We start from the raw sequence: 19,482 nt of genomic DNA on the forward strand, positions 1-19,482 counted from the left end.
TCTCCACGTCACACCACACCTCACACGCCCTCTCCACGTCACACCTCACACACCCTCTCCACGTCACACCTCACACACCCTCTCCACGTCACACCACACCTCACACGCCCTCTCCACGTCACACCTCACACACCCTCTCCACGTCACACCGCACCTCACACGCCCTCTCCACGTCACACCACACCTCACACGCCCTCTCCACGTCACACCACACCTCACACGCCCTCTCCACGTCACACCACACCTCACACACCCTCTCCACGTCACACCACACCTCACACGCCCTTTCCACGTCACACCACACCTCACACGCCCTCTCCACACCACACCTCACACGCCCTCTCCACGTCACACCACACCTCACACGCCCTCTCCACGTCACACCACACCTCACACGCCCTCTCCACGTCACACCACACCTCACACGCCCTCTCCACACCACACCTCACACACCCTCTCCACACCACACCACACCTCACACGCCCTCTCCACGTCACACCACACCTCACACGCCCTCTCCACGTCACACCACACCTCACACGCCCTCTCCACGTCACACCACACCTCACACGCCCTCTCCACACCACACCTCACACGCCCTCTCCACACCACACCACACCTCACACGCCCTCTCCACGTCACACCACACCTCACACGCCCTCTCCACGTCACACCACACCTCACACGCCCTCTCCACGTCACACCACACCTCACACGCCCTCTCCACACCACACCTCACACACCCTCTCCACACCACACCACACCTCACACGCCCTCTCCACGTCACACCACACCTCACACGCCCTCTCCACGTCACACCACACCTCACACGCCCTCTCCACGTCACACCACACCTCACACGCCCTCTCCACACCACACCTCACACGCCCTCTCCACACCACACCACACCTCACACGCCCTCTCCACGTCACACCACACCTCACACGCTCTCTCCACGTCACACCACACCTCACACGCCCTCTCCACACCACACCTCACACGCCCTCTCCACGTCACACCACACCTCACACGCCCTCTCCACGTCACACCACACCTCACACGCCCTCTCCACGTCACACCACACCTCACACGCCCTCTCCACACCACACCTCACACACCCTCTCCACGTCACACCACACCTCACACGCCCTCTCCACGTCACACCACACCTCACACACCCTCTCCACGTCACACCACACCTCACACGCCCTCTCCACGTCACACCTCACACGCCCTCTCCACGTCACACCACACACGCCCTCTCCACGTCACACCACACCTCACACGCCCTCTCCACGTCACACCACACCTCACACGCCCTCTCCACACCACACCTCACACACCCTCTCCACGTCACACCGCACCTCACACGCCCTCTCCACGTCACACCTCACCTCACACGCCCTCTCCACGTCACACCACACCTCACACGCCCTCTCCACGTCACACCACACACGCCCTCTCCACGTCACACCACACACACCCTCTCCACGTCACACCACACCTCACACACCCTCTCCACGTCACACCACACCTCACACGCCCTCTCCACGTCACACCACACCTCACACGCCCTCTCCACGTCACACCACACCTCACACGCCCTCTCCACGTCACACCACACCTCACACACCCTCTCCACGTCACACCACACCTCACACACCCTCTCCACGTCACACCACACCTCACACGCCCTCTCCACACCACACCTCACACGCCCTCTCCACGTCACACCACACCTCACACGCCCTCTCCACGTCACACCACACCTCACACGCCCTCTCCACACCACACCTCACACGCCCTCTCCACGTCACACCACACCACACGCCCTCTCCACACCACACCTCACACGCCCTCTCCACGTCACACCACACCTCACACACCCTCTCCACGTCACACCACACCTCACACGCCCTCTCCACGTCACACCTCACACACCCTCTCCACGTCACACCTCACACACCCTCTCCACGTCACACCACACCTCACACGCCCTCTCCACGTCACACCTCACACACCCTCTCCACGTCACACCGCACCTCACACGCCCTCTCCACGTCACACCACACCTCACACGCCCTCTCCACGTCACACCACACCTCACACACCCTCTCCACGTCACACCACACCTCACACGCCCTCTCCACGTCACACCACACCTCACACGCCCTCTCCACACCACACCTCACACGCCCTCTCCACGTCACACCACACCTCACACGCCCTCTCCACGTCACACCACACCTCACACGCCCTCTCCACACCACACCTCACACGCCCTCTCCACACCACACCACACCTCACACGCCCTCTCCACGTCACACCACACCTCACACGCCCTCTCCACGTCACACCACACCTCACACGCCCTCTCCACGTCACACCACACCTCACACGCCCTCTCCACACCACACCTCACACGCCCTCTCCACACCACACCACACCTCACACGCCCTCTCCACGTCACACCACACCTCACACGCCCTCTCCACGTCACACCACACCTCACACGCCCTCTCCACACCACACCTCACACGCCCTCTCCACGTCACACCACACCTCACACGCCCTCTCCACGTCACACCACACCTCACACGCCCTCTCCACGTCACACCACACCTCACACGCCCTCTCCACACCACACCTCACACACCCTCTCCACGTCACACCACACCTCACACGCCCTCTCCACGTCACACCACACCTCACACACCCTCTCCACGTCACACCACACCTCACACGCCCTCTCCACGTCACACCTCACACGCCCTCTCCACGTCACACCACACACGCCCTCTCCACGTCACACCACACCTCACACGCCCTCTCCACGTCACACCACACCTCACACGCCCTCTCCACACCACACCTCACACACCCTCTCCACGTCACACCGCACCTCACACGCCCTCTCCACGTCACACCTCACCTCACACGCCCTCTCCACGTCACACCACACCTCACACGCCCTCTCCACGTCACACCACACACGCCCTCTCCACGTCACACCACACACACCCTCTCCACGTCACACCACACCTCACACGCCCTCTCGACGTCACACCACACCTCACACGCCCTCTCCACGTCACACCACACCTCACACGCCCTCTCCACGTCACACCACACCTCACACGCCCTCTCCACGTCACACCACACCTCACACACCCTCTCCACGTCACACCACACCTCACACACCCTCTCCACGTCACACCACACCTCACACGCCCTCTCCACGTCACACCGCACCTCACACACCCTCTCCACGTCACACCACTCCTCACACACCCTCTCCACGTCACACCACACCTCACACGCCCTCTCCACGTCACACCACACCTCACACGCCCTCTCCACGTCACACCGCACCTCACACGCCCTCTCCACGTCACACCGCACCTCACACACCCTCTCCACGTCACACCACACCTCACACGCCCTCTCCACGTCACACCACACCTCACACACCCTCTCCACGTCACACCACACCTCACACACCCTCTCCACGTCACACCACACCTCACACGCCCTCTCCACGTCACACCGCACCTCACACACCCTCTCCACGTCACACCACTCCTCACACACCCTCTCCACGTCACACCACACCTCACACGCCCTCTCCACGTCACACCACACCTCACACGCCCTCTCCACGTCACACCACACCTCACACACCCTCTCCACGTCACACCACACCTCACACACCCTCTCCACGTCACACCACACCTCACACGCCCTCTCCACGTCACACCGCACCTCACACGCCCTCTCCACACCACACCTCACACGCCCTCTCCACGTCACACCACACCTCACACGCCCTCTCCACGTCACACCGCACCTCACACGCCCTCTCCACACCACACCTCACACGCCCTCTCCACGTCACACCACACCTCACACGCCCTCTCCACACCACACCTCACACGCCCTCTCCACGTCACACCACACCACACGCCCTCTCCACACCACACCTCACACGCCCTCTCCACGTCACACCACACCTCACACGCCCTCTCCACGTCACACCACACCTCACACGCCCTCTCCACGTCACACCACACCTCACACGCCCTCTCCACACCACACCTCACACACCCTCTCCACGTCACACCACACCTCACACACCCTCTCCACGTCACACCACACCTCACACGCCCTCTCCACGTCACACCACACCTCACACACCCTCTCCACGTCACACCACACCTCACACATCCTCTCCACACCACACCTCACACGCCCTCTCCACGTCACACCTCACACATCCTCTCCACACCACACCTCACACGCCCTCTCCACGTCACACCGCACCTCACACACCCTCTCTGTCACACCGCACCTCACACACCCTCTCTGTCACACCGCACCTCACACGCCCTCTCTGTCACACCGCACCTCACACGCCCTCTCTGTCACACTGCACCTCACACACTCTCTCCACGTCACACCGCACCTCACACACCCTCTGTCACACCGCACCTCACACATCCTCTCCACGTCACACCGCACCTCACACACCCTCTCTGTCACACCGCACCTCACACATCCTCTCCACGTCACACCGCACCTCACACACCCTCTCTGTCACACCGCACCTCACACACCCTCTCCACGTCACACCGCACACTCTCTCCACGTCACACCTCACACGCCCTCTCCACGTCACACCTCACACACCCTCTCCACGTCACACCGCACCTCACACGCCCTCTCCATACCACACCTCACATGGCCTCTCCACACCACACCACACCTCACGTGCCCAAGTTATGCCACCTGCCCTTACCCATCCCCAGCCACAGGGGTCTTTCTCAGCCCTGGCTATAGAGAAAATTCCTGAAAGATCTAAATAGCAGCTTGAAGGGTCTATCTATAGTGAGTGTAGCATGGAAATCTGAAACTTTTCTAATCTTCAGAAACTTTTGTTTTATTCTGCGGCATTTTGTGATTGCAGGTCCACACCATGGCGCTATAGCCAGCTCAGCTTTTAGAAGAAAGTATCTTCCGGTGAGACTTCACACTGCTTCACAGCTACTAAAGATTAAGCTAAAAAGGGCTGGAGCTTTACAACTGACCTTCTAGAATGTTCTTTATGAACCAGCGTCACCACATGGAGGGATGAAGAGTGTGGGGGGGAGGGGAGATAAATGGATTAAGGGAGAAAGAGACAGAGGCAGACAGACTCGAGACATAAGGAAAAGAGAAAACACCTGTTTCCTGCTGTCTCCACAACACTCTCCTTTTCTCTGTGTCTGTTTCTCTCTCTCTCTATTTCTCCATCACCCTACAGTCCCAAACTTCTTGGCTGAGGTTCATTTTCTCATGAGCGCTGTGTGAATAGGCAGCATTTGGGAAGGGAGCCAAAGTCATTGTGTTTTGACCGATTGAGTGAGTCACGGCCTGGGTCACACGTCAGCGGTAGTGTTCAGATAGTCACTGCGTCGTGTGTGTGTGTGTGTGTGTGTGTGTGTGTGTGTGTGTGTGTGTGTGTGTGTGTGTGAGCACGCAAGAATGAAAGAGAGGGGGACAGAGAGTGTGAGAGAGACTCATGGGGTCATGACTAGGCCAAGTGGTCTTTGTTATTGGGGGTGGTAGCTGCACCTGTCCAGCACCAGCAGTGAGTGAGCCAGTGCTGTTGTAGCCTACACCACTTCATTTCAACAAAGACCAGACCTACTCCGCTTCTGTTAAAAATACAGTGTTGAAAGAGAAAATGGGATTTTCCTGGAATACATAGTACACGTCTCTCTCAGTCTCTCAGTCTCTCTCTCTCTCTCTCTCTCTCTCTCTCTCTCTCTCTCTCTCTCTCTCTCTCTCTCTCTCTATCTATATATCTGTCTCTGCTTCCTGGAGTCCTATAACTTTCTATGCTCTCAGTATTGTTAGCAATTTTTGACCTGCCAGGAACAACAACCTAAGAAAAAACAAGTCATGCTGTCATTATTTACTGTGATCTAACCTCCTGTTTGCATGTTTACGCACTGCAGGTTTCGAGGAAAAAACAACTCTTACCAGCCGATTCTAATCTCTCCAGTTCATTCACAGGCTGGACCAGAACACACAAACACTCGCACAAATGAACAAAGGCAAAGCAGAAATATAAAAACGTTTTCCGGCGGGGTTGTAGCGGTCGCGGGACAGGAAGTGCTGGCCCGTGGGGTCGCTGTGCCCTGCGGTTACCGTTACACGTCAGCCTGTCTCGCCGCTCCTGCCCTGACCCCTGGAGAGAGCTTCCACGAGGTTCTTCTCACGGCTCCGCCGTTTGCCACGTCCCTGGCCCTGGGAGGGTTGGAACCCCATGACGCCGGTGGGGACAGGTGCGGCGAATCGATCCCGGCGGGAGGCGTGAACCCGGCCGAGCGGCCGTCCTGATCCGTCTTAGCGTTTGAGGCGCTTATGTGGTTTCATGGCACAGAGAGAAATCCGGCTTTAGACCGCGCTGTCGCCAATGGAACACAACACTGGCGGTGTTTTCGCGTGTTTTCGTGAATTTGTTTGCATTTGCAGCATGTCGCAAACGCTCTCATCCAGAGCAACTGACGAAAGTGCTTTGTCGTGTCCTCATAGGATGCAGCTTAACCAGCACAGTAGGTCAGAGTCTGAGGTATGATTGAACTAGCATACTGCTAGACACGGGAGTCAGTGCTGCTACCTTGAGAGAATTGCACAATAAGTACTGAAGAACAATAACTGCAGTACTGAACAATAGGTGGTAGAAGCATTCACTAATTCAGTAGTAGTGCACTAAGTTCAGAACAGTGGTCATTTAAATAATCTCTAGATGAAGCTCCAGTCTGTGTCTGAGGACAACAGGGGCCTCATTCATCGGACAGTGGAAGTTCGTTCCACCATCTGCTAGTCGGCATTGTGTGTGTTTGTGTATGTGTGTGTGTTTGTGTGTGTGTTTGTTTGTATAGATGTGTGTGTTCATCTGTGTTTGGGTACACATGTTTGTTTGTGTGTGTGTGGGAGAGGCCATCAGCTGTATTATAAATGTATTATAGTCCTCTGCCAATCAGTGATCGGAGTACCTGGTATACGGACATGTGGCATGTGTTACACATGGCAGAATGCTTTTGTGGGCCACCAGTAATTAGGTAGTAAGTGTCCCGCCCCCTCAACACTCGCGTGGGACGCTGCCTTCCAGTGTCGGGTGCTCCACGTCCTCCGACTGTTCGCTCACCCAGCCAAGTAGTTTTCCACTGCCCTAGAGGACGTATCGCCTTTCTCAGAGTGCGGTCACTTTTTACCTCGCCTGCTGAATACAGTTGGCCTGGAGCTGATCCCAGAACAGCCCTTGTACTCTGGAATGCCACGCGTACGAGGACCTGAGTGCCAAACACGGCCATTAGTGTGAAGTGGAGTACAGGGCAGTCAGGTCAAAATGGACTTTAACTCGATTATTAGATCATACTCACACACACACAGTCAAGTCAAAATGGAGTTTAACTCGATTATTAGATCATACTCATACACGTGCACTCCTCTCCCAGAGTGTTTGAGTTATCACTCACTGGACAGTGCCAAGGTTGTTTATCACGTAGGTCCACAGCTCTGGAGTTCTGGAACGTTCTCTGTGTCCGTCTGAGGCCACAGATAGCAAAATTAAGTCTGGCCCACCATTCAGTGCCAGGCTGTCTGCACATACACACACAGCACTACGACGCTCGTATCTCATAACGGCCTTGGCTGCCGCCCTGACTCCACCGTGTGTGTGTGTGTGTGTGTGTGTGTGTGTGTGTGTGTGTGTGTGTGTGTGTGTGTGTGTGTGTGTGCACGCGCGCTTCTGAATTTGACAGTGCCACCATGGTTGTCACTTTTTAATTCTCCACTGAAAGTGAATCTTCCTCAGATGATGAAGATGGTAGAGATATTTAGTCAGCACTTTCATTCAGCAAACATATACACATATGCAGGCCCTCTGTTTCTGTTACTATGCCAACAGGTCCACAGATCAGAGGAGCCAGATGAGTTTATGGGTCATGAGTCTTGAATGCTTCATTCTGCCTTTAGGAGCATGATAAGAGCTTACAGCTAGAGGCCTGAGCACCAAGGGTTAAATCTGAGCATGTGTGTGTGTGTGTGTGTGTGTGTGTGCGTTTGCCATTCATAGGTTTGTGGTTGTCCGTGTGTCCTCCTCTGTGGAGGTCGGCCTGCTGTAAGCTGAGTCTGAGAAGTCCTTGTTTCTCGTAGGCCGAGTGCAGCAGGTCTCCGCGCTCACGTGAGGCCCACGTGGTTTTCACAAAGCCTTTACTTCACACTCTCATCGTGCGTGTGTCCATGTGTATGTGCGTGCACTTCCTGCAACTCTCTGCCCCTGAACCGGAACGCACCGCACAAAGCCAACACAAATGTGCCGTGCCCAAGCCGTCATGTCCGCTCTGCGTCCCAGGACAGAGCGGTCAGGGGCGGGGCTCCATTCCACCCGCACGACCCCTGCACACCACCGAGTCCTTATTTGATACATGATACTGTATGATATGATTTATGATACTGATATGACCTGAATACCCGTATGATTGAAGCGTCCTAAAAGCATCTCCCCCTGATGATTTTGTATCGGGCTGTTAAGGAAAACTGATCCTAGTTTTTTTTTTTTTCTCTTAAAACCTGCATTGTAGGATCTGGTGTGAGGTAAATCAAGTTAAATGCTTTCTCTACGCCAACCACTGTGAATGGGAGTGTTTTCTTCATGCCTCGAATATCCAAATAGAAGCTTCCTGTAAAGTCTGATGTTAGCCTGCGATTTACGCCATCCTCTACACAGCAGTCTGATGCAGGTCAGATCTTAACGTGTTCCAGGTGTGATGCTGAAAGCTCCACTTTGCACTCCTCAGGTCTTCCAGAGCAGTATTACAGCCTGGTGTGGTTCCTCAGCCCCATCCTGGGCCTCCTCTTCACCCCTCTGATTGGCTCGGCCAGTGACCGCTGCACTCTGCGCTGGGGTCGGCGCCGCCCCTTCATCCTGGCGCTGTGTGTGGGCGTGCTCATGGGTGTGGCCCTTTTCCTCAACGGATCCCTGATAGGTGCGCTCCAGGGCAGGGGCAGGGCCTCCCGCTCATGCCACACACCCCCTACACACACACACACCTCCACACACACACACCATAAGTAAGTGCATTATTCTTAAAAATAAACCACGGTGTGTGTGAATATCGACAGTGTCATCATACGGTTGGTATACCCTCTGCATCATTTCCTTTTGTGTGAGAAGAATTCAGACTTTCCGGAGGAAAGGCCCTCGTCCATATAAGGTATAGTTTCATTCAGAGAGTGAATGAGCAAGCGTTTAAAGCCAGCCCTGCCGGTACCCGCGAGATCATTTAAAGACGAGTCGCGGAGTCTCGTGGAGGTGCAGTCTTCTGAGGTAAAGGGCAAGGGCGTCTCTGTTGGAGACGGCGGGTACAGCTGCACCTCAGGGGGGATGGAGCAGCAGCCCCACAGGACAACCCGGATCTCAGCACCACCTCCCGACACTGCCTCAGGGGGGATGGAGCAGCAGATCACAGCCCCACAGGACAACCCGGATCTCAGCACCACCTCCCGACACTGCCTCAGGGGGGATGGAGCAGCAGATCACAGCCCCACAGGACAACCCGGATCTCAGCACCACCTCCCGACACTGCCTCAGGGGGGATGGAGCAGCAGCCCCACAGGACAACCCGGATCTCAGCACCACCTCCCCACACTGTCTTCACGCACCTCAGCACTCTGCTCTCCGCTGCAGGCCCCCGAGGGCGCCACCCTTGTGATTTCTTTATTCCCTCTGTCACTGTAATTGCCACCCATTAAAAATTCACGTGCACTGAACTGCCGCCTTAGGTGACAGTGGGGCAGGAACCCCCGTGCTGGGACTCTATAAACGGGGACTGGTCCAATAGTCCCGTATCCATGACGGGAACAGGTTGGTGGGAATACAGGTAGTGACTACAGGAAGGTCATTGGGGGTTTTTAGAGGTTATGTGACGGTTCTTATGTCTTACTTATGAGCAAATACAAGATCAGACATTTCTGTAAGGAAAAAAAGCAGTCTGATAGTATGATAAATGTCTAATCTTGTATGATACTGTCAGACTGCAGTATGATATTGTAGTAAATGCCGAAAGTGACCTGTTGTTACCTCACACAATCAGAGAGAGAGAGAGAGAGAGAGAGAGAGAGAGAGAGAGACGCCTGCTCTTAGCTCTGAGCAGTACACGTGAGATTGTGAACCCTGTCCGTCTCAGTGACATGGGAAAGGACTAGGAACCAGTTCACAGGGAAATATTTCCTGTTGTGCCCATTTTTTACCTTTCATTGGCTATCTGGAACAACTTCCTGTCTCCTGTCTCTAGCCAGCGCCAGCTCCGTGGGCAGGAAGAGAACCGTACCAAGGCTCACACAGGACCACTCCAACCTGTCTCATGCTTTCATTTGAACTCTCTGCCATGTTTTCTATATCTCTGTCTCTCTCTCTCTCTCTCTCTCTGTTTATCCATATATCTGTCTTATCTCTCTCACCCTACATCCCATTCTCTCTCTCTCCCTCTCCCTCCGTCCCGTTTATTCTGTCTATCATTGGTTCTCTCTGTAATCCCCTTTTCATTCTCATTTGTTGTCTTTATTTAGTAAAATTATTTCTTGAAGTAGAAAGTGAACAAGCTTGTATGGGTCATACGGGTGTTTTAAATGGGCAATACTGCATACTTTAATACAGGAATACATTTTATTCATACAGTACATTTTAACATTTATGAAGAGCTTCACATTATAATGATAAAGAACAAAGAATGCAATATAACAAAATGTAAAAAGTGGTGGAAATGATCAAATATATTATTTACTGCAGTAAGTGCACATGTAAGTACGTGGCTTTTGAAGACATCAAGGCTGCTGGTTGATCTCAGACTGATGGAGAGCTCCAGAGATTGCAGACACTGTAAACAAATGCAGGCTCCCTTCTCTCCAGATAGGAGTCAGGGATGATCAGATGATTCCCATTAAAAGCTCTGAAACGCAGGAGCATATCTTAACAGTATTGTGCAGTAATGTTGTGGACAGGCTGGACTGGAGTGCAGTAATGTTGGGCCCGTGGGTCTGAGAGCTCCTTTGGGTTTATACCCTTTGAATATTTCTGAAAAGTGCTGTAGATATTACAGCAGTGTGAAGCACTCCTGTCCTGACCCTACACTAAAAACACCAGTCAGAGTGATCAATTACCGTGAAACATGAGCACACACACACACACACACACGCTCTTACAGTGTTAGGCAACACACCAGCACATCATTTCATGTTTCAATACAGCTGGTCTGGATACATAAAACCTGCATTTCTCCATGTGTGTGTGTGTGTGTGTGTATGTGTGTGTGTGTTTGAGATATGCCTGACTCTATTTGTAATCCAATATAGATAACAGTGTGCAGACACAGGCAAACAAACACTTCAGCATAATCAGAAAAAGCACACATAGGTCAACTGACCATTTTTTGTTTACTCTCTGACACAGAGTGATAGACTCTTCTCATTTAACACACTTTAGGGCAGGGATGTGTTGTACAAAATACTGATAGGTGTGTCCACTCTCTCTCTCTCTCTCTCTCTCTCTCTCTCTCTCTCTCTCTCTCTCTCTCTCTCTCTCTCTCTCTCTCTCTCTCTCTCTCTCTCTCTCTCTCTCTATATATATATATATATATATATATATATATATATATATATATATATATATATATATATATATATATCTCTCTCTCCCTCACTCTGTGTGTCTCCCACTCACTCGTTTGCACTCTCTCCCCACAGGTTTGGCTATTGGCGACGTGCCCAGTAAGCAGCCCATTGGTATCGTGCTGACCGTGCTGGGTGTGGTGGTGCTGGACTTCTGTGCGGACAGCGGCCGAGGGCCCCATACGAGCGTACCTGCTGGACGTAGCCGACACGGAGGAGCAGGACATGGCACTCAACATCCATGCCTTCTCAGCAGGTCTGACACACACACACACACACACACAAGCAGACATAACCCCCACAACCCCTCCTGCACGTCCACACACACACACACACACACACACACACACACACACACACACGCACACATCCAGACATAACCCCCACAACCCCTCCTGCACGTCCGCATGCGCGTGCGCACACACACACACACACACACACACACACACACACACACGACCTCAACATCTCCCCAGTTAGATGATTACACATATAGACCTCGAGATTTCTCTGCCTGCCACCAAAGGTCAAGGCCCATACTGAAATACATAACTAAGCCTTATTACTGTTTGCCAGAGCAGCCATTTCGGTACACTATAACTATTCTATTTAAACATTTTAGCCACTGTATAAACCAAGTTGCTAAGTGAAGTGTGACTGTGGGCGTGTCCATTAACAGGCCTGGGAGGAGCTGTGGGCTACGCTCTGGGTGGCCTTGACTGGACCCACACCTTCCTGGGTGTAGCCTTCAAGTCGCAGGAGCAGATCCTGTTTGTGTTCGCCGCCGTTCTCTTCATCATCTCTGTGGCGCTGCACCTGTTAAGCATCGAAGAGGAGCAGTACTGCCCCCAGCAGGAGCGGCTGGAGGAGGTGGGGGACACCTCCTCCTCCACCTCCTCCAAGCCCAACGGCCCGCTGGGCCTGACTGCAGCTGAGCCCTCGACGGCCCTTGATCTGATGCCAGAGGTCGAGCCGTACGAGCGCTCGGCGGCTCTGGCCGACCGGCGTTCCGAACACGACCTGGAGCTGGACTTCCTGCACTCGGAGCTGGTACGCAGCAAGAGTGACTCGGTGCTGGCTATGGCCGACGGTGGGCTGGACCACCTGGACCACGAGGTGCTATTTCTGCGGCAGATCGAGCCGTCCATCTTCCTGGACGAACGGGTCTCGTCGTACCGCGGCTCGTCGTACCGCGGCTCGCCCCAGCGCCACCAGAGCACCGACAGCAGCGTAGGCAGCCAGGATCTCCCGCACGGCCACCTCAGCCTCGGCTGCCTGGCCGCCTTCCCCCCGGAGCCGGAGGGCGAGGAGGCGCCGCTCCACGTCTGGCCCGCCGAGCCCAAGGCCCTCAACGGCCACGCGGCCGGCCCCGGCGGGGACGGCGGTCACCCGCGGCCGCTCCGACCCGCCCTCGGCAGCAAGGTCGGCTCGTCCGTCCGCCGGCGTCGCCACACCTTCTACCGCCAGTCGTCCTACACGTTCTCCTACTACGGACGGCTGGGGTCGCACCGCTACCGCTTCCGCCGCGCCAACGCCGCCGTGCTCATCAAGCCGTCGCGCAGCATGAACGACATCTACGAGATGCAGCAGCGGCTGAGACGGGCGCAGCGGCACCGGGCCCGGCACCAGAGCGGCAACACCACGTCCAGCGGCGACACCGAGAGCGAGGAGGGCGAGGTGGAGACCACGGTGCGCCTCTTGTGGATGTCCATGCTGAAGATGCCCAAGGAGCTGCTGTGCCTGTGCGCTTGTCACCTGCTCACCTGGTTCTCCGTCATCGCCGAGGCCGTGTTCTACACCGACTTCATGGGCCAGGTCATCTACGAGGGCGACCCTACGGTGAGGCCACGTTACCAGACGTCAACGCTACAAGGTTTCCAGGACGTCGTAAATCATTCGTCCTCCTTAACTTGTTTATTGGTTTTGGACATTTTTGATTGCTGTTCATATATTGTTATAGAAAACTTGCATTAGGAACTTTAGGAAAGTCTTTCAGATAAAGTGCGTTCAGCAAACATCAGCCACCATCTGAAACTGAAGCGTGTTACATCTGATGCTTAATTCGTGTTTTAAATTTATTTAATTCTCTCTCTCTCTCTTTCTCTCTCTCTCTCTCTCTCTCTCTCTCTCTCTCTCTCTCTCTCTCTCTCTCGCTCTCTCTCTCTCTCTCTCCCTCCCTCCCTCTCTCCCCAGGCTGCTGCTAACTCCACCGTGCTGCAGAACTACCATAAAGGAGTGCAGATGGGCTGCTGGGGGCTGGTGATCTACGCCGCCACTGCCGCCGTCTGCTCTGGTGAGTCGTCCCGTAACCCCGCGTCCTGGAGGTCCTGCACACACTGTCTCGCCGGTCCTGCACACACTGTCCTGGAGGTCCTGCACACACTGCCCCGCCGGTCCTGCACACACTGCCCCGCCGGTCCTGCACACACTGTCCCGCCGGTCCTGCACACACTGTCCCGCCGGTCCTGCACACACTGTCCCGCCGGTCCTGCACACACTGTCCCGCCGGTCCTGCACACACTGTCCTGGAGGTCCTGCACACACTGTCATGGAGGTCCTGCACACACTGTCCCGCCGGTCCTGCACACACTGTCCTGGAGGTCCTGCACACACTGTCCTGGAGGTCCTGCACACACTGTCCCGCCGGTCCTGCACACACTGTCCTGGAGGTCCTGCACACACTGTCCCGCCGGTCCTGCACACACTGTCCTGGAGGTCCTGCACACACTGTCCCGCCGGTCCTGCACACACTGTCCTGGAGGTCCTGCACATATTGCCCTTACGCGTTTATTCCCATGTTTTTTTTTTTGGTTGGTTTTTTTTTTGCCACGTCTTCCTTCTAAACGCTCTTTTTTTTCCTCCTTTCCCTCCAGCTTTGCTTCAAAAGTACCTGGACAACTTTGACCTCAGCATAAAGGTCATCTACATCCTGGGCACGCTGGGCTTCTCTGTCGGCACGGCCGTCATGGCCCTCTTTCCCAACGTCTACGTCTCCATGGTGATGATCAGCAGTATGGGCGTCATATCCATGAGCATTTCTTACTGCCCCTACGCCCTGCTGGGCCAGTACCACGACATCAAAGAGGTGAGAGCCCCGCCCTCAGCCCCGCCCCCAGCCCCGCCCCCTGCCCTAGTGGCCTGCTACTGTGGGTGACACCACCGGGTCTCATTCATTGCATTAACCATCAGTAAAAGATCTCTGAGCATTTGGCTTGCTGCTCTGCACTGCAGTCACACAAGTCACACCAGTCTACTACTAAACGGTGTACGCTACATTTATAGCATCCACTCAGATAACTGAACCACTTGCACTGCTTTCTGTGGAAGAAATTCAAGTGAACTGTTTGGCACACTATGTATCAATATGGAATACTTGAGTAGAACTTTGCGTGGGCACAAATGCATCACTTCCACAGTGTGCTATAAAACCCCATCTGGGTCTTCACAGAATTTGGGTTGTCACCAGCGTGTACAGTATTCGAGAGGAGGTGTTCCGTGCGGTAGTAATGGTATCCGAAAGCAGGAGCGTTCGAGAGTACCTTGTTTGGATGAGAGTGCATGCGTGAAACAAATGGGGTTCCCCCAGAGGGTTGCGCCGTATGACGTGTTAACCAGACTTTTCTCCACCCTTCGCAGTACATCCACCACAGCCCCGGCAACTCCAAGCGCGGCTTTGGCATCGACTGTGCCATCCTGTCCTGCCAGGTCTACATCTCTCAGATCCTGGTGGCGTCCGCGCTGGGCGCGGTGGTGGACGCCGTGGGCAGCGTGCGGGTCATCCCCGTGGTGGCGTCGGGCGGCTCCTTCCTGGGGTTCCTGACCTCCTGCTTCCTGGTCATCTACCCGGGAGAGGGCGAGGGGTCCAAGGGTGACCAGCCCAAGGCCCCCACGTCATCGGGCGACGGGCAAGGCGAGCGCACGCCCGTGGAGAAACCCAGCGTCCTGAAGCTCACGCGCAAAGGTGCTGCCACCACCACTTGCAAGGTGGAAGGCGAATCCACGCTGTGACGCGGGCGGCCGTCTGTGGCTCGGGGCGGCCCGGCAGAGTGCGCTTTTTCTCTTGGTTGAGGTTTATTGTTCACACGCACGATTGACGGTCTGCCCCGGATCTTTGGTGCTGCAGTGGTGTGGGGGTAAGTGTTCTTCCCTGTCTGGCCTCCAGGGGGCAGCTCTGAGCAGGACTCGCAAAAGAGGGAGCAAGAGCACCGAGCTCTCCTGTCTCGCTCTGTCTCACTTTCAGCATACAGTTCAGCCGGTTACACTTTGGAACTTCTGCTTCAAGCGGGAAACGCAGGACAAACGAAATCAAGTCTAAACAACAACAAAAAATAATAATTGTACATCTGAATCATTTGCACAATCCAAATGGTTTTCTTTGTCAGTTATGTTATTACTATCAGAATCGAGTTCAATTAAAATGATTAGTTTCTTTTTGCCTCCTGTCCAGGAGAGGACCTTGTGATTACCAAATTCTGCGCAATATAATAACTTTTTTAGGTCTTGTTTGTATATTTTAAACTGTGTTCTTTTTTGAAGGGGTTGTAGGTAGATGTGTGAAGGAATCTTGATGTTTTAGGAAAAAAAACATCCAAAGCTTTAGAACAGGGACAGAAATTCCTGCCTCTTATTTTCAGTTAAGTATTTAAAGTGTTTTTGATTGCTAAACCGCTGAGGTCAGTACCATGAGAAGGAATTGCTAAAGGATTCCTCCATTTCCCACGTTCCTCTGCTCTACCTGTGAGTGTGTGTTGCACTTTAAGAATTACACTTCACTCTTTCTGTCCACAGTCCTTTTCAACATTACCACTGGTGCAAGACGCTTCATAACACAGCGAGAAATCTCAGAGTATTGCTGCGAGTATTTTATTTCTTCGAGCGTGTACCAAATGAAGGAATATGAGTGCTGCGGGAGATTCCCACGGCGTGAGTTTATCCTCTTCACTTCCTTGTGGTTGTAGCAGCGCGTGCGGTTTGCACATGCGTGGTCGGCCCGATGCGGGTCGGAGCGCCTGCGCCTGGTGGCGAAGGTGACTGGAAACGTCCTCGAAACGTTACCTAGCAAACGGCCGCCGTCTCGGCAGCCCTAAGCACTTTTCATGGCAGAACTTGAACTGCGTGGACGGCATCGGAAAAAAATGTCGGGTTTTTTTTTTTCTCGGTTCGTTTTTCCTCTGGTCGACTTGTCGTTTTGCTGTGCTATGGGCATATGCGCCCACAGGGGGCGCCACACTCTCACTAGAAGTTTGTTTACATTGTCACCTGCTTGCTGCATGTGGGAAGGCCCCTCACCCTGAACCCTCCACCCTCTGCCTCATCTCCGTCGCCTTCCTCCCGTGCCTGGTCACCAGCCGTGCTCCACAGACGTCTGAGGCAGGGTTGATGTCTCTACAGCCGGTCTGCTGTTTTTGGATGAGAGAGCGAGTCTGAGAGTGAGACTGAGAGAGTGAGACAACACTGTGGTCATGTTCCTGGTTTGGCCATGGCCAAGTCCCACGGTTGGCCTGGCGTGCTGAGAATTTCTGTGCTTCTTCTCAAGGTTGGAAGACCTAAGAGCAGGATGCTGTTATATTTTCTAGACATGAGGCTACTTCCTTTATGAGAGCACGTCAAGGACATTGAAGCATGTTGACCACATAAAGATATTTATGTTCCATTAAAGCAGATTTGTACTAGTATGTATCTTTATAGAGTATTAAACCTACACCATAAGCTGTAAGTTGTTTTTGCAATGTTCATAAAGATAAATCGAACTTGAAGACAAAATAAACGCACACCCACAACCACACCTACACCCACACCCCCACAATTACATCTATACCCACACCTACACCCACAACCACATCTATAACCACACCCCCCACAACCACACCCACACCCCCACAATTACATCTATACCAACACCTACACCCACTACCACACCTAATCCCACACACCCACAACTACACCCCCACTACCACACCTACGCACCCACATCATATTTCTGACAAATCAGAAACAGTTGCAATAATTGTGTTACCTGCCTCAGAACGTGTTAACTTTAGTGTGGTAAATTTTTCTACCTAGTGCATGAAAGGATGTGTTGATTATGTCTGAGTTACTAAAAGAAATGCACTTATTAGTTAAAAATAGCTGAGACTTGAGCTCAGGGTGGGGAGGGGGGTCAGGTCTCGTTTGGAAATACTTGAAGAGTGCCGCGCTTGTTTTTAAAGGAGGGAATGAGGAGGTGCGTGATCACGCTCAGAGAGTTACGCCCGTGGACCGTGACGGGCTTGGGGGGGGGGGGGGGGGGGACTTCCTCCACCTGGGGGGCATCGCCTTGGCCTGTCTTTGTTCCACCTGGGGGTCATGTTGAGTATCTATGAATGTATCTATTGTTTTATCGTTCTGCTATGAGCAAAAGATCTGATGTTGCAAAGAGCTTGCACATACAGGGCTGGCTTCCCCGACACGGGTTAAGATCAGTCTCGGACTAAAGAGTGTGACACTGATGTCGCGGGTTAGTTTTGGAATGACCTTTGACCTTTGTCTAGCTACCCCCACAGAGTTTTAAGGAAAGAATCATCTTACAAAATAAAAGCTGTGGATATTTATTTTTTTTAGCTCTTTCTCCTTAAACAAAAGCTTTGACTTTATTTAAAGATGAAAATATAAATATAAAGAGATATATTTACAGTTGTTCTAAGTATGCTTTGGAAAAGAAAAGATGAGAGGTTGTGGGTTGATTAAAAAGTGACTGGGTAGTGACTGTTATAAAATCACTTTTTATTTTATTTTTTTTTACCTTTTTTCTGTCTACAAGTCCTGGAATAAATCATACATTTTAAGGACACATGTTATTTCAAGTAACACTTCAAACAGTAATATTGTTTCCTCATTTTATTTTGCATTCATGGGTGTTTAAGTACTGAAGAACTGTTCACCTGATGTGTGTAAAATTTCAGCACCTCACAAATTTATTTGTATTTCCTTTGTGTTTCTTCTTTTGTTAAGAACGTGCGCAGATGTTGTTTCAGCAGGAAGGGATCGGAAACATTTTGCAGTGGATTCTCGTGACTCTTTATTTGAAAGCTGTACATAATATTTCAAAATTTCAAATACTTTCCTTTGCTGCTATTAAAATGCTGATTATTTTTTCGTTTTTTTTCTATAAAAACTGTATATCCGTATGTACATATGACTGTAAATATGCTCGAGGCTTCAAGTATAGAACTATTCAGGAACACTGTAATGAATGCACCTTTAAAGAATCATGGAAAGAACCTCTCCTGATTCCTGAATCTTCTCTTCTGCTCCTGTTCCACTGCAGTATGTTTGTTGATGTTGTTTGGGGTATGGTAGTCATATGTATGAGTGCTTCATGGCTTTGGGCCATGTGTTATCAAGACATTTAACTTGGCATTAAATTTCACCTGGAACATTTTGAACATTGCAGCGTGTCATTCGGATGGTGAGATGTCTCCCAGTGTTTACAGGACCTCAGAGTATATCACAACTGAATCGTTCCTCTCATTTAATGGTTAAAACTAAATCTGGTATTAGGTGTAAGTTGTGCACTTCTCGACCGTGTCAGTGAATTGGCGACATGGATTTGATGATCCAGTCCTCAAGTTCTACATGATTAAACAGATATAATAAAAGAACACGCAGGTTAGATTTGAGATTTGAGTGTTCATGAATAAATTTAAATTCATTATTAAATCTATTTAAAGATGCTACCTGAACTGAACTGAAATGGAAACGCATTCATCGTCATCAGAACCCGAGTGT

General features: G+C 52.7%; 2 protein-coding genes across 2 annotated transcripts in view; both read left to right on the forward strand.

Moving 5' to 3' along the window:
* LOC143516117 (uncharacterized) overlaps window positions 1–6,381 on the forward strand; it is a 10,296-nt gene extending 3,915 nt beyond the window's left edge. Inside the window, exon 3 of the mRNA XM_077007711.1 lies at window positions 5,997–6,381. Within this exon, the coding sequence (XP_076863826.1) occupies window positions 5,997–6,381 (385 nt within the window). The remainder of the gene's footprint in view (window positions 1–5,996) is intronic.
* Window positions 1–19,139, forward strand: part of slc45a4a (solute carrier family 45 member 4a) — a 43,291-nt gene extending 24,152 nt beyond the window's left edge. The window contains 7 exon segments of the mRNA XM_077009854.1: window positions 8,847–9,035; window positions 11,791–11,879; window positions 11,881–11,971; window positions 12,395–13,554; window positions 13,909–14,008; window positions 14,589–14,800; window positions 15,352–19,139. Of these exon segments, the coding sequence (XP_076865969.1) occupies window positions 8,847–9,035; window positions 11,791–11,879; window positions 11,881–11,971; window positions 12,395–13,554; window positions 13,909–14,008; window positions 14,589–14,800; window positions 15,352–15,723 (2,213 nt within the window). The 3' untranslated portion in view covers window positions 15,724–19,139.
* Window positions 19,140–19,482: the final 343 nt, after the last annotated feature.

This window comes from Brachyhypopomus gauderio, chromosome 6 (genome assembly GCF_052324685.1).
Source record: "Brachyhypopomus gauderio isolate BG-103 chromosome 6, BGAUD_0.2, whole genome shotgun sequence".
In the NCBI taxonomy this organism is placed as follows: Eukaryota; Metazoa; Chordata; class Actinopteri; order Gymnotiformes; family Hypopomidae; genus Brachyhypopomus; species Brachyhypopomus gauderio.